We start from the raw sequence: 13052 nt of genomic DNA, 5'->3' as shown, positions 1-13052 counted from the left end.
AGGGCACACATAACCAATTTTATGAGGTAATGAAATTTATGAGGTAAAGGAATTGCTTAGTTTATATAGGATGCATTTTCTTAAAGTCAGATTTTATAAATAATTTATTTTGGTGCTTAAGGGAATTCGCTATTTGGAGGAATGGAATGCTATTTGATGGATCGAGGATTTGTTTAAAACAAAGTTTTATCCTGATTGTCATTTTTGTCAAGTAGTTGCCAATAAGGTTTCTAAAATCCAGTTGAGAAAAATCACAGATACTGTATATAAATTTAAAAGGAAGAGGCTGAACAAATTAAAGTTCTTCTTTTGCAACTTCCTGAAAGGTGGGGAGGTTTAAACAATATGCATTCCTGAATAATTATAGACAAATACACTATTACATAGAAAAACCGAACTTCAACCTTGGCTTTAGGGTCTGTGTTTAAAGCAAAAGGTTCAGACTGGCTCTCTTAGTTAATAGGTTTACTTAGATGTGTGAACATCCTACAGTGATGATGCCTTAGCCTTTTGCAACATCAAGAATATGTAGTAGTTTAAGTGTTAAAAGAGAATTTGACTTAAAGTTACATAATGAGAAATACTACACATGTATGTACATGTATTTTACTCTAAAGCTACAATGTTCGGGTTCCTGTAGAACTCTGAGAGAGGGAGGTAGTATAGATGACTTCAGCGTAAGACACAATCTGTAGTTCACCGTTTGGCCCCTACCTGCCTCTCCAGCCTCATCTTCTGCTCTCGGGCCCGACCATCTCCAGCCACACCAACCACTCTTGCTTCGTGTCCTGGTATACCGTGCATCACTCTGTCTCTTGCCTGGTACACGTGCTGTCAGTGCTTGCTAGATGCCCTCCTGTTCCCATCTGCCTCTTTATCTTTAATTTTGATTCTTCACAAAAATCCTCTCCTGGAAAGCCCTCTCTGTGGTCTCAGTAGCTGCCCCTTCACTGTCACAGCCACGCACACTTGTACACATCGTTGATCATAGCAGCTGGAGGTAGGTAGTGGTGTTCATTTCCCCCTTTAGCCTGGGAGTTCCTCGGGCTGGGGACTGTGTCTGCCATCTCTCTCGAGGTCCCTGATGTCTGGCTTATTGTCTGCCGTTTAGTAGATGCTAAATAAATGTTATTTTGGTTGAGTACTTGGATGTATTTGCTTCTTTTGACTTCAAAATGGAAATTAGTGAACCTGTTCGGAGGGGGAACATGTTATACATCAGCGGCTTTCACCTTGTGAGGACTAGGGAGTGCAGAAGGTGAGTGGGAGCCCCGCCATTTGGAGCTGTCAGAGCTGTTGGGCAGCACAGTTGAGGTGGGGGACTAGCTGTGGTCTGAGGAAGGAAGAAGCAAGGGGGTTGCAGAACCTCAGAGCTCACTAGTTCTGTTAAGTTGCTGATTCGGGGCAGCCCAGGCAATTATTTGGCAGATAATGAATAATACACTGCTGTGAACATTGATATGCTTATTTCTTTAGTAATGTTTTGTGAGGAATCATCATAATTAAGATATTGCAACTTTTGTGATAATTACACTTGAACTATACATCACATTGTATTCCCTTTCTTTAAGATACTGATTATTTTCCTATACTCATATATAATTGTATTAGTAGTCATTTCCTCTAAATCATGAGTTCCTTCTCAATTATGAGTTATCTCACTTTTTCTGAGGGTTGGATAATTCTTTTTTGAGTATTCTTACCAGAGTTTTGTATTATAGCAGAGTGATTTTTGTTAGCTGTGTCCTAGAATGGGCCTGAAAGAGGGGATGATAACGTTTTAGATTCAATATTCTATTTAACAATGTATTTCCAAGAAAATTTTAGTGCATTAAATATAAATACATACATTAAACAACATAGAATATGTGGGTGCTAAATTTTTTTCTCAGGTCTCACTTCCAAATTTTCTATTTTCTTAGTGGTCGCCGTTACAATTATTCAGTGAACAAGTGTTTGTTGAGGACTATTAAAAGAATAGCAAATAGTACTTGTAAGTAAAGCAGTCACTATCTGCGTTGACACCTGTAGATTGGCACCAAGTACCCGTGTCCTGTAATTTTTAGGAATAAACCTCCTTCAATGTGCAGAACTATATAAAGGTGTTTCTCTGCTTATCTGCCCTTAAAGAGTTTCCTTCTCATGCAGAAACAAAAGCATTTTAAAACGTATCAATTGCTTTGCAGTGCTACTTATTCTAGACTGAATTTAACCTAAACATGTGTATCTCAGTTCCCATCCTAAGAGATTTAATTACTGAGGAACCTTCTTATAAGATCCATTCATTTATTCATTCAACAAATAATAGTTTACCAAGTGCCAGGCAATCGATTGTTTATTTGTTCCTCCTTTCGGTGAAGGCATCTACCGAGCCTCTATTCTTTGCAATGCACTGCACTTCGGATATAGGAGGAGAAGAGGCAGTCCCTTCTCTCTAGGAGCTCATGGTCTAGTGAAAGAAAGAAATAAGCAGATACTTATAACAAGGGACATCTAATTGAAACGGGGGCTGTAGTGGAATTGAGTGACATTGTAGTGGCATTGAGTCTTGAAAGAATAAGGCAGATTTCCAGGTAGAAGGCAAGGATAGCTTGAAGAGTTCCATTCACAGAGAATAGCAAGTGCAAAGGCACAGACAAATGAGAACATGACACATGCAAGAGTTAACTTTGACGCAGCTGAATATAGAGTGTGAGGAAGCAGGTGGCGAAAGGTGGGGTGAAGGCTTTAGTTGACGTGCTGAGGACTTTGGTGGCAGATTGAAGGGTAGTAGGGAGCAAAAGAAAGACTGAAGCTGGAGTGTGATGTGATAGAACAAACCACATCAGAGAATCACCCTGACAGCATTGTGGGGAATGCAGCAGAGGGAAGTGAGACTGAAAGCAAATCCTCCAGGGGAAACGTGATGTGGGTCAGAACAGGACTACGGGAACTGACTGCCGTGAATTAAAGACTTCGTGATGAAATGGGCCTCGGCGGGGGTAGTGCGTGAGCACCATCTCATAAGATCTGCGTTACCATCACCAACATTATAAATGAATACCCTATTGAACTCATTTTATAATTTGGTAATTTAAAGAATGAGCAATTTTACCTCCACAGAACTGTGAAAGTTTAAATCTTTAGAGGTAACATTAAAAAACATTGCTCACCAATTTCAAAAAATTCAGTAATGTTCTAAAATGTCTTTACTCTTTCCCCGTAATGCATGCTCTGACCTCTGAATTCGTTTGTGTCAACCACCTACGTTCTGTGTTGCCCACACCTGTCAGGCCTTAAGCTCATGTTTCATCACCACCAGGAGATTATATTGACACCATGTGTTGTTTTATCTGTACTGATGTATACTGACCATACTGCCAGAATAGCCCCTTATGAACCAGTATTATCAGAGTTTCATTAAAGTCCAGTTGGCTATTCATGCAACCATTATTTATATTTGGAAAAACAAAAAAAGGAGATGACCATGTCCCTGTTATTAACATTTAGGTTAAGTGAATTCTTGTACTTCTGTTGAAAGTATTAAGACTATAAAAGGTGTTGGGAGTGAAGATATAGAATAAGTGAAATGTAATGAAACTGTACCTACATTTATGGGTTTTAAAAGTTTTTTATATTAATAATAAGGCTAAAAGAAACAAAAATAGAATTCTAACACTGGTTGTGTTCAGGTGTTAAATTTAACGGTAAGTTTTCTAATCTCTGTCCAACTTTTTATAATGTGGTTATAATGCTCTCATAATAAAAAAAATTACAGTATATCATTGCTACTGTTTCAGAGCAAGGGTATGAAACAATTTGTGTGGAAACATTGTATTGTTTGAATTCAACTGAGAATATATTTCTCCAAAAATAGAGGTTTTCATTTTACCCAGTCTCTACCCCTCCCCAATGCATAATAGATTTAAGTTCTTTAAAAAATTTTCCAGATAAAGATGAATTTGTCCACTTTTAAGACAAATTCTTGGATACAGTTTGCCTTTCAGTCCACCTTAAGATTTTTAATATGCTCTTTAGGCATTTTAAAATATTATAATAAGGTACCAGCTCAAGCCAGATAATTGAATGCTTCCTCCCCATTCTGCTAAGTTGTTGGTTACACATTCTCTTATCAGAAAAATTGCCAACTGTTCTCTCTTGTGCATGTGATCCTTCTTCTACCCTGGTCCCCGCTCCCATAACAGAAATGCAGCACCTCCTTTTGGGACTTAGCTCATTTAAGCCTTACATTTTGCAAGAAAGGTGGTGTTATTCCCATTCACAGATAACACATAATTTTCGTTCTAATCGGTATGCTGACCCTTTTTGTGGCAGTTTTCCAGGTGAGATTAGGCAGGGCTGTTGGAAAGTCCAGGTATTGGATGCCTGGAGTGCAGGATCTATATTTGACTCCTGCCTTTTTCCCGTGCATATAGTAGGCAGGCCCACCTGCTAGTCTTTCGCCACTTTCTTATTTAGCTTCTTTTGAATTATCTTCCCATTTTGAATATTCGTTCCCTGCCTTCTCCTCATTTTACGTGTTTTTTGGTTTGTTTTAAAAACCAAAGACAAGCCCTTTAAAGTTCCATCTTGATGTTATAACTGTAACCCTCATGGCCACAGCAAATGCGGAGATACTGTGAACAATGTGAGTGAGACACGATCTTTAGGCTTTTTCAGTTAATGCTTAATTTTTAAATGTAGAGATGAACTTAAAAGGATGAAGCTGGGGAGTATAAAGAACGTGGAATTTGTGTTATTCAAAGAAAGTAAAATTTTAATTACATTTAGCAAAGTCTGTTTTAAATGTTTATGGCAGAATAGCAGACAAATGTAGTTTCTGCGTTTGGCCATCATAGTACAATGAACGGTCACACTGATTTTCCTGCAACGAGTAGGAGCATAGAACTACCTGAACAACTTCTCCAGGCCATCTCCTCGTGTTTCCACTTGTTCCTTCAGTGCGTGGACCTGAGCTGTAATGAGCTAAGCGAAGTCACTTTACCAGAAAACCTGCCTCCAAAACTGCAAGAACTAGACCTGACTGGAAACCCCCGACTCGCCCTCGATCACAAAACCCTGGAGCTGCTGAAGTAAGTATTTTGTGAAGCGCTGCAGCCCCATCGCTATTCACCGAAAATGACATTTATCACTTAGTCAAAACATTACATGGAATATGAAGCATCTGTTGACTTATTAGGTCTATCTACACACATTTGAAGTGAAGTGATTTGTGAGTCTGTAGGTCACCAAAATGGACGAGTGGCCAAACAAATTTTCAAGTAATTGGATACTCGTGTCCTTTCAGAAAGTTTTTGAGAAAGTGTCCAGACAAAAAGAGATGAGAATAATGAAAACAAAGAGGAAAAGGGGATTTAAAGACACAGGAGAGAGCAGTGAACAACCAAGAAGTAAATGTACATCTCGGTTACGAATAATATGGTGTGTGATGCTTAATGCAAATGTTACAAAGGGATTTTGCAGGAGATTCATAATGTGGGGTAAATGAACAACTTGGAACTAAAATTCAGGTTATTTAAACAAAACTGGGAGAGTGGGGTAGTTAGATCCTGCTAGGTTGTCTTCCTGTTTCGGGAAGAGAGTTCATTGGTACTGTCTCATGTTTTCTGTTGATGGAGAATAACAGGTTGGATGGAGTTCACTATGTAAAACATTAAAGTTAACCTTGGTAGAAAAGATGTCTTTAAAACAATGTTCATCACAGAACTCTAAATATCAATAAAATTAAATTATGCTTCACATGATGAATATTATAATGAATATTATACAACCACTAAAAACGATGATGTGGAGTTATATTACTAACTTGAAAGATCTCTGCATATGACGTTAGGTGAAAAGAAGGTTTACAAGGAAATTTGTATAGTGTAATCCCACTTTTTGTAGCATAAATTTGTGTGCATTTGGGTATGTGTGCGTGTGTGTGTGCACATGCACAACGAGAAAATTCCTAAAAGGATATAAAACAAAATGTTAAAATGATGCTGTTCTCTGGATAATATAATTATGGATGGTCTTTACTTTCTCCTTTAAATTTTTCTGAATTTTCAGAATTTTTTGCAGTGTATCTCAAAGTAACAGTCCTTGACACCAACACACATTAGACATTGTGTATGCCATCTGTGCTTAAACTCTGTTGTAATATCTGTTGCTGAAAGTCATCTTCCAATATCTTAGAAAAAACTGAAAAGGAGAAGAATTTTGAAAAGAAGAGTAATATTGGTGGTCCATTATTATTATCGTAGGCTTTAGTACATATCAAAATTTGAAAATCAGCTAAGGTGATTCCTGGTTGGAATTGGCTTAATTAGTGCCTGTTCGTTGATATTTTAAGTACTTAATGAGAAAATTGATTTAGTTGAAGAATATTGCCTAAGTACAGTGTCTTCGGGAAGCCACGGGGACCGAGGCTCTTTCCACTGTGTATCAGTATGTGAAGCGTTGGCCCAAATCCCTCAGTGTGTCCAGACCTTAGTTTTCTCATCTCTTAGGGAGGATGGCCTACACACTCTCTAAGGGACTTCCAGAACTAAGAATACATGGATTAGCAAAACATATTTCATCTTTATAATGGGTAACTTTTTGAGTTTTTACAAATATGACATAATTTTATGATAAAAATAATTATATAAAAATCTGTTAATCAATGGAAGTAGCTGTTTGGAGAAAAATATAAGTTGAATTTTTATTGCACACCAAAATAAATTCCAGCTAAATTAAAGAGTTAAATACATAAAATGAAATAATTTTTAAAAGTAAGAAGAAATCATATGGATATATTTACAAACCAGAAAAGGACTTTTTAGGGCAGAGAAGGGGGTGGGGGAAATCAGAAAAGAAGTCAATATGTATAGAGTGGTTTTGATATTTATGTTATGTATATTTTTATATAAAAATACTTTTTTTACATAAAAGTTTTAGATATCTATTCCAAAAGCTATCAAAGGTAAATCTAAAAGGCAAGTGACAAACTGAGAAGAAACGCTGGCAAAAAATAAGAAAAATAGAAGCATTAATATTCTTAATAGAAAATGTTCTTATGAGTCTTTCTTAATAGAAAATGTTTTTAGTGATAAGTACTCACTCAAGCAGAAAGTAAGTGAAGCACATTAACATTTAATAAACAAAGTATGGCTAGTTACATGAAAAGTTCAGCCTTATTAGTGTATCAAGGAAATATTAAATAAAATATTTAAATGATAACATTTTCCCCCTCAAATTCGTGTTGATGGAGGGTTGTAAATTGATATAACTTTTAGAGATAGTCATCAAGATATTTCTAATTAAATTTAGGATGAATATAAAATGACATGGGGAAATGTTCAAGATGTAATTAGAAAAAAGATGCAAAACCATATATATAATAGAATGACCCCATTATTATATAGGCATAAGACAGTATCTCTTAAAATTCTCTACCAAAGGACATATGTTACTAGAGTGGCCAGAGCTGCTACAGTGAAGCACATGTGTGTTCTCAGATTAAAAAAAAAATTAGTAACAGACAGTGAAATCATAACACTCTTAGGTAAAAACGTTACCCTCTATTTAATATCTAGAAGGTTGTGGCTTCTTAATAACTTGGGAGAGTTTCCATATCTCATGTATTACTTGCTCTTTTAGAGGGTTGGCCTATTTGTTCTACATGAGGCAGGGTTAGTCCATATGGCGACTCTTCCGTGTGACTGAGCTCCGGCTCCCAGATTCCCTCAGACTAATCTCAAGATGTACGAGAGTCAACATCCAGGTCACTTCAGACGGCTGCTCAGTCACACTGTGTTCAGCTTGGCGGAAATGAGAGATTGCTGCTTCACTAGAAAGGATTGTGGGGGAGTTTAAGGATTACTTTTTTCTTTAATAATCAGGCTAGGAGGGCTTCCCTGGTGGCGTAGTGGTTGAGAGTCCGCCTGCCCATGCAGGGGACGCGGGTTCGTGCCCCGGTCCGGGAAGATCCCACATGCCGCGGAGCGGCTGGGCCCGTGAGCCATGGCCGCTGAGCCTGCGTGTCCGGAGCCTGTGCTCCGCAGCAGGAGAGGCCGCAGCAGTGAGAGGCCCGCGTACCGAAAAAAAAAAAAAAAAAAAACAACAGGCTAGGAAATGGAATTATTTCTTTGAAGGCTCCCTGTTCTGTAAAAAGTATAAATGTCTTTAGAAAGGAGTCTTCTGTTTTTCTCCAGAACTCAGAAAGGTAGGAAAAATGTAGGGAGAACCTTAAGGTATGCCTTAAGAAACCCATTGCATTGCTTGCCATTGTACGTGGATAAAATTTGGTACCAGGTCATATGGAAAGCAAACAACAGCAGACTATCTTTTTAAATACGCCTTTTATTGATGGGTTTGAAAGGAGGATATATCTGTAAAATGAGGTATTAGATTTTGAGATTTTCTGTTGACACTACCTATGATTTTTAAGTTTTTCAGCTTTTTTAGGATAAAGCAAAAGGTGAATGTTTTCTGGTAATGAAGAGTAGAAACTTTTCTTTAATGAAATATTTTTAAATTTCAAAGAAATTGCCACCAAATATTTCTAGAATCAAAGTGAATATTATTAGACATTGATTTACTTCTGAGTTGAATGGTTCTTAGGAAAGGTATTCAGTATTTATTATATTTTGGAGTTAATGAATGCCAACAGATAATTTAAATTCTTGAGCTCAGGACAAAATTGTTTAGGTGTTAAGAGATTATACATAATTCTGTTTCTCTTGTTTAAGTAACGGGGAAAAAACTAGTGGCAATTTACAAGTAGGGATTTATCTCACCATGTGGTAGGTGGCCTTTTAAAAACCTGCTTCACATCTGTATGACTTCCTGTTTGTGAGCACTGAACGCTTTCTGGTAGGCTGGTTTTTAATGAACTGCATTTGAAGGTTTACTCTTCTAATATTTCTGTTTTGGGTTCTTTTGGACCACTTATAGCATATGAGAGCCAAAGTGAGATAAGAATTTGTTTCCCAGTTCATTTATATGTAGTTAATGTGTAATTTATTGAATGCCCCTCGTTTACTTCATAATTTTATGATATTGGTCTCAGCATGGTTGTGCAGGTGAGGAAAGAATTGGAAGCTTCAGGGGATAGCAAGTCCCCAGTAATGTTTGTGAAATATTTGAAGGGGTGATGTGGGCAGATACTGGATTTGAGGATGAGTGTTGCAGAATTCTCTCACATGATCCAAACACAGTACAGTCGTGGCTTGGGTTTCATTCTTTTCAAATCTGGGCTTCATGTTGTGAGAATACACCCAACTTAATAGTTGTCTTTTCTCATGCCAAGGTTGAGAGCTGTCCCCTTCATCCCCAGGAGAGAGTAGCCATCTAGGGGTGGTGTGTGTGTGTGTGTGTGTGTGTGTGTGAAAGTGCCTAATAACCGACATTTGATGCTGATAAAACTAATTTTCATGCTCTGTATATATGCCCCTTTGTTTTCATTATGATGAGTAGCTAGCTCTTGTTGCTGATAAATATTGCAGACACATTAGACACAAATGGTAAGTACAGAGTGCTTAGGTGTTTTTCATTTCTCAGGTAAAAGTAGCAATTTGCACATGTTCTGTTTTAATGATTCCTGGCCCCTCTGTTTCTCTGGTTAGTAATATCCGCTGTTTCAAGATTGATCAGCCTTCGGGAGGCGATGCGTCTGGAGCCCCAGCTGTATGGAGCCATGGCTACACCGAAGCTTCAGGGGTGAAAAACAAGTAAGTGGGGTGAAACTTTGGAGTGAGAACCGCCAGCTGCCCGCCCCCCTGCCTCCCTGCTTTAGTGGAGTAGAAGCCCAGTGCTAGCACACACTTTCCCCGTGTCACATTTATTTCAGTGTGTTTCCCCAGAGTGAGGCCACCTCATGACTTAGGCTGGAACATTAGGCTAAGCCCTGCTTGGCACCACGTACTCTCTCTTTGTGAGGATGTTGCTAGGATACGGTGTAACTGACACATTATATCTATGTGAGACTCCAGTGTTTGGAGAAGGCATAAGTATTGAAATGCATCCCTGCTCTTTTGAAAAGCCCCTTTATCTTTCTCTGAAGCCTGTTTACCAAGCAAAACAGGGAGAGTATTAAAGGAGTAGAAGTAGCCTTGATTGTCCATATTCGAGATCCCTTATGTTATTGACAGTCACTGTTTCTGTGGAGCTGTTTTTTACAGTCTAAATTAGCTTGTCGGGAATTTGATGTCCATTCCCTGTAATGTCAGCTGCTTGTCTTGCCATCAGGTCTTGTGCATCTTAATTTCTTTTTCTTCCCTATTTTCACCAACCTGCCCTGTCTCTGATGCAGATGTTGATTTCTTGAGAATTGTAATCCAGCTCTTCAGGCTTGCTTGCTTTCTATGAAGGGGTGCTGATAAATCAGTACTAGAAAAGCAAAGATCCTATAAATTAGAATGGTCATAATTTAATTAGCTAAGGTATAAGAACACAAAATATTGAGAGCAGGGGAAGAACAGGAAGTGGAGGATGATCCCATAATAGCTAACAGCGTTCAACCCTGGGTGCACATTAGAATCAGTCAGGTGAGGAACCTTAAAGAACATTTTCCAGCCTAGGCCTGTTAAATCAGAATGCTTTAACATGTCCCCCAGGTGATTCTAATATGCATCCAGGACTGAGAACCACCGACTAGCTTGAATACCCTTCATGGAAAATAAAAGGTGGAATTGTGGTTGCCATGCTGACTGCTTTTCCTTGGGTCAGAAAACAGAATGAACTCGCACTGTGCATCTGATGTACTGATCCTGTCCTCTTTCCCTGAGAGTGTGCTTTGGCATATTAGAGAAGACGTAGCCCCCATTTCAACATCTCTGTTCCATTTGCCCCCCCCCCCCAAAAAAGGCAGAATAACCAGTTGTGTCTGGGCTCTGACTGCTTATTTCTATGTACTTTGCACTGTATATCATTATATTTTGGGGAGAGAGGAAGAAACTATACATTCTTTGGAGCAGTCAAAGTTCCTTCCTAGAGATCTTTCTTTTTTTAGATCAAAAGATCTTCTGTCTTACTTATAAACACCAGTGTGTGAAACTGCTCTCTAATTCCAGAACACTGATGTGAAATCCAAGATTGGTTTTTAAACCTCTCTGGATATTAAAATGTATTATCTACTCATATATATTAATGAAGCAGTGACCAGTTAGGTAGTTTTTCCTACATAATTCCCTTTTCCACAATTCCTTCTTAAAAAAAGTTTTTGCTATATTGAAGTGTAAGATAAACGGTAAGCATACAACTCTATGGATTGTCCTTAAGTGAACCAGCACCTAGATCGAAAAATAGAACATTATCAGCACCTCAGAAGTCCCATGCCATCCCTGGCCCTCACTTTATTTTCCCTCGCTTTTTTACCCTTTGGTTTTGCCAGCAGAAGTTTCTCAAGAGTTTTCTTTTTGAGTTGTGGATAAAGTAGATATATAAGCAAGGAGCTTGCTGCTTTGAAGGAAGGAGAGAACTGCAGTTGTCCCTGCCCCAAATCTCAATAGACATCTATTCTCTTCTCCCTCCCACTTTCCCCGATGGGTACTGGTGCTGTGTTGCCTCCCTATCAGGTCATTTCAGATCCTTTGGGAAAATCCAAGCAGGGAGCTGCAATTCTATAATTTAGGTTCTTCCTCAGACTAAAAAACAAACAGGAAGCTTCAGCAGAAAAGAAAAATCACTACTGTACTTCTAAAACACGTTATTTTTTTCATACCTCCTGCCCCATTCTTTCTAGCAAGGGGAGCTTATAGAAGAAGACAGAATTATAAGACGATTTACTATTATATAATTAAATTTTACTTTGCCACTAATTGTCATATAACTAGGGATAACTTTTTTTTCTTTAATAAATGGAGGCAAGAATTTCAAAGTACTGGGCTTCCCTGGTGGCACAGTGGTTGAGAGTCCGCCTGCCGATGCAGGGGACACGGGTCCGTGCCCCGGTCTGGGAAGATCCCACATGCCGCGGAGCGGCTGGGCCCGTGAGCCATGGCCGCTGGGCCTGCGTGTCCGGAGCCTGTGCTCCGCAACGGGAGAGGCCACAACAGTGAGAGGCCTGTGTACCGCAAAAAAAAAGAATTTCAAAGTACTGGGGTAAGAGCCAGATTTCCTAGCTTTGAATCTGGGCTCTATACTTTTTTGCTATGTGACCTTGAGCAGTTACTCAATCTCTCTTTAGCTTACTTTCCTCATCAAAAATACTACTTGTCCTTATAGGGTTATTGTAAGGATCCACTGATTACATACGTGAAGAACTTAGAATAACATGTGCCATATAGTAAACTCTATTTAAATTTAGTTATTATTCTCATTAATGATAATGGGTATTACTATTGTTATTTATCCCCAAACTCCTTAAGCTCAGGAATTACATTTTCAGGTTCATACCGCTGTTACCTAGCCATGATACATATTAGGTGCTTAATAACTTTCTTCTTTTCATTAATTTATATACAGTAAGAAGGTATCATTTATATTCAACAACATTCACCCTGTTTAGTGTACAGCTCTGCAAGTTTTGATGAAAGAGCTCGAGCTCTGCTTGGTGATGGTGATTGTGTAATCACCATTATAATCGAATTATAGAACAGTTCCTCAAAATTCCTCCATGCCCCTCTGTTGCAATTTCTTCTCCCCCCTCCCAGCCCCTGGCAACTCCTGATCTGTTTTTTGTTCCGTTAGTTTTGCCTTTTCTAGAATGTCATATAAATGGAATTATGCAGTATATAGCCTTCTCAGTCTAGCTTCTTTCACTTAGCACCATGCATTTTAGATTCATTTGTGATGTTGCATGTGTTAGCAATTTGTTCCTTGTTACTGCAGAGTATTATTCCATTGCATGAATATGTTACGGTTTGTTTATCCATACACAACTTGAAGGATAAATTATTTAGATTGTTTCTATTTTTTAGCAAATACAAATAAAAATCCCATAAACATATAAACCTGCATACAGGTTTTTGGGTGAACAAATGTTGTCATTTCTCTTGGGTGAATACCTATGAGAAGGATTGCTGAGTCGTTATGACAAGTATATATTTAATTTTATAAGAAACTGCCAGAATGTTTCCCAAAGTGGC

At 38.3% G+C, this 13052-nt stretch overlaps 1 protein-coding gene across 1 annotated transcript in view; it reads left to right on the top strand.

The window, feature by feature from the left end:
• The window catches only part of PHLPP1 (PH domain and leucine rich repeat protein phosphatase 1), a 213197-nt gene that overhangs the window by 188533 nt on the left and 11612 nt on the right, over window positions 1-13052 (top strand). The window contains exons 13-14 of the mRNA XM_079943241.1: window positions 4942-5072; window positions 9591-9695. Coding sequence (XP_079799367.1) covers window positions 4942-5072; window positions 9591-9695 — 236 coding nt within the window. The remainder of the gene's footprint in view (window positions 1-4941; window positions 5073-9590; window positions 9696-13052) is intronic.

Source organism: Stenella coeruleoalba, assembly GCF_951394435.1.
Source record: "Stenella coeruleoalba genome assembly, chromosome: 14".
Classification (NCBI taxonomy): Eukaryota; Metazoa; Chordata; class Mammalia; order Artiodactyla; family Delphinidae; genus Stenella; species Stenella coeruleoalba.
Note: the sequence above shows the minus strand (reverse complement) of the source record. Positions and strands in the feature narration are given on the sequence as shown.